The sequence below is a fragment of the Mus caroli genome, chromosome 6 (assembly GCF_900094665.2).
Source record: "Mus caroli chromosome 6, CAROLI_EIJ_v1.1, whole genome shotgun sequence".
Lineage (NCBI taxonomy): Eukaryota > Metazoa > Chordata > Mammalia > Rodentia > Muridae > Mus > Mus caroli.
The window spans coordinates 18320501-18322526 of NC_034575.1; the positions used below are offsets into that span (position 1 = coordinate 18320501).

The following is a 2026-nucleotide window of genomic DNA, read 5'->3' on the forward strand; positions in this document are numbered from 1 at the left end:
TATGAACTTGTCAAGCAACTAACTTAATAAAGATTTCAATAAAAAAATAGACTCTAACTTGGTTTCTCATTTTAACTACTAGAAAAAATAAGCATATACACTACTCATATCAAAACTAGAAGTTTGCTTAAAATATAGCACTTACCTTATACCTCAGTGTTCCCCTTAATAATGTATGGGCAGATGAAATTCCATAAATCTCAGCATATTTTATGCTATCTCTGTTAGGATACCCTTCCAAGTTTAGACCTGGGAAGTAATCCATGGGTGTGACAGAGTTGAGAAAAGAGACTCCCCCTGTCACATTCACAACCTGAGGAAGATTGAAAAAATAACGGAGGTTCACAACAGTTTGTTTCCTCTGGGTTTATCTGCATTAACTATACAAAAGAAACTAACAGAATAGAGCTTAGGAAATATTAATAAAACTACAGTTGATACTTAGCATGCCACTAGCCAAACTGTTCCGCTTGAAATACCTTGCCAGGCTCCCTGACCCCAAACTTCTAAATCTTAATATATTTTATTTTCTAAACAAAAGTCTTGTTTTCAATTGGCTCTTACTCCTACTAAAAATAGTATCATTTTGTCTGCATTAGGCTGGTTTGTTGGTTGGTTGGTTAGTTCATTGGTTGGTTGGTTGGTTGGTTGGTTGGTTGGTTGGTTGGTTGGCTGGTTTGGCTGGCTGGCTGCCTGGTTGGCTGGTTGGCTGGTTGGCTGGTTAGTGGGTTGTTTTGCTTTTTGTAATGTAATCACATCAAGTATGCATTCAGTGGCTTGTATGCTCTGATAACAATGGCAAAACTTTTTCCTTTGGTCTTACATCTCTTGTGCTTTTCAGTCACCCAACTATCATTTTCTGACTAGCTAATATGTATATGTGCCAGACACCATACAAGTTGTAGAGAGAATAAGGAAAACAGTAAATGAGATCACTTCACATATTCTGCACATTCTTATTCGTTGGGAGAAATAAAACCATTTGCTGAATGTTCAGCAATAACCTGTATCTGCATAATACTTAAAGCATAAGCTGGAGGGTGCTGAAAAGGCAGCAGAGGAAGACCTCCCTTCAAAACAGACACAATGCCAAGACTATACAACAAAGCTCACATACAACTTACTGCTGTACTGTGGGTCAGAAGTTAAGCCTTGATTCCCCAGAGCCTCCTACCCCTCCCCAGCTCACAAAGTGCCATGAACACTGTTCTGTGTTTTAACTTGAAAGTATTACATTTCCTCTTAAGAGCTTGAAGTCTGTGGCTGTCCTTGAGATAATGAAAAACATTCTGGAATGATAAACTTAGGGCTGAGGCCACTGTCTAACTGGACTTTGTCCTGGTGGAAACAATTTGACCCTGCTTCTAAAGCTGCACAAAACCAAGACTGGAAGAGGCAGTGGCCAGGGTTCAGAGGGATTTTTCCCAAGGGAAAGTGGGCTAAATGGCATTGGTGCTCAGACTCCATCAGTACATGAGCTCACCTGTACCAAGGTGTGAGAGAGAAAATAGAAACTAATTTATACACAACCTAGGCCCCAGAAAGAAAGGGCTGCAGCCTACCTAGGATGGGTGAGGTAAGATCTTTTTAGTTGCAAAGTCACTTGCAGAGTACATCTAGAGAACCTTAGGAAGAATCCAAAGAATGTGAAGAATGCTTCCTATCTCATTTGCTCAGAGCCCCCTTTGTAGACAGTATTGAACTTCTTCTCATAGGATTCTAGTTTTAAAAGCAACCTAATAAAGAAGACACAAGGTGGGTCTCTGCATCCATCTTGCTTTTATAACTTAAGGCAATTCTAAAGTCCTGCTTCTTTAATTGAAGATCAGGACAATTTTTTAAAAGTAAATATCATGGCAAGGATTGTAATAAAAAACTATAATCCCAGTGTTGGAATGCTGGGACAGGAGAATTGCTAAAAGTTTGAGGCAAGCCTAAACTATGTTTTAAAACTCTACATAATAGGAGAGAGAGAGAGAGAGAGAGAGAGAGAGAGAGAGAGAGAGAGAGAGAGAGAGAGAGAGAG

The 2026-nt window shown here is 39.4% G+C and overlaps 1 protein-coding gene across 2 annotated transcripts in view; it reads right to left on the reverse strand.

Annotated features, from left to right (window-relative positions):
- The window catches only part of Aass (aminoadipate-semialdehyde synthase), a 52775-nt gene that overhangs the window by 6543 nt on the left and 44206 nt on the right, over positions 1-2026 (reverse strand). For both annotated transcript variants that reach the window (XM_021164534.2, XM_021164533.2), the window contains one exon: positions 146-313. In XM_021164534.2, coding sequence (XP_021020193.1) covers positions 146-313 — 168 coding nt within the window. The remainder of the gene's footprint in view (positions 1-145; positions 314-2026) is intronic.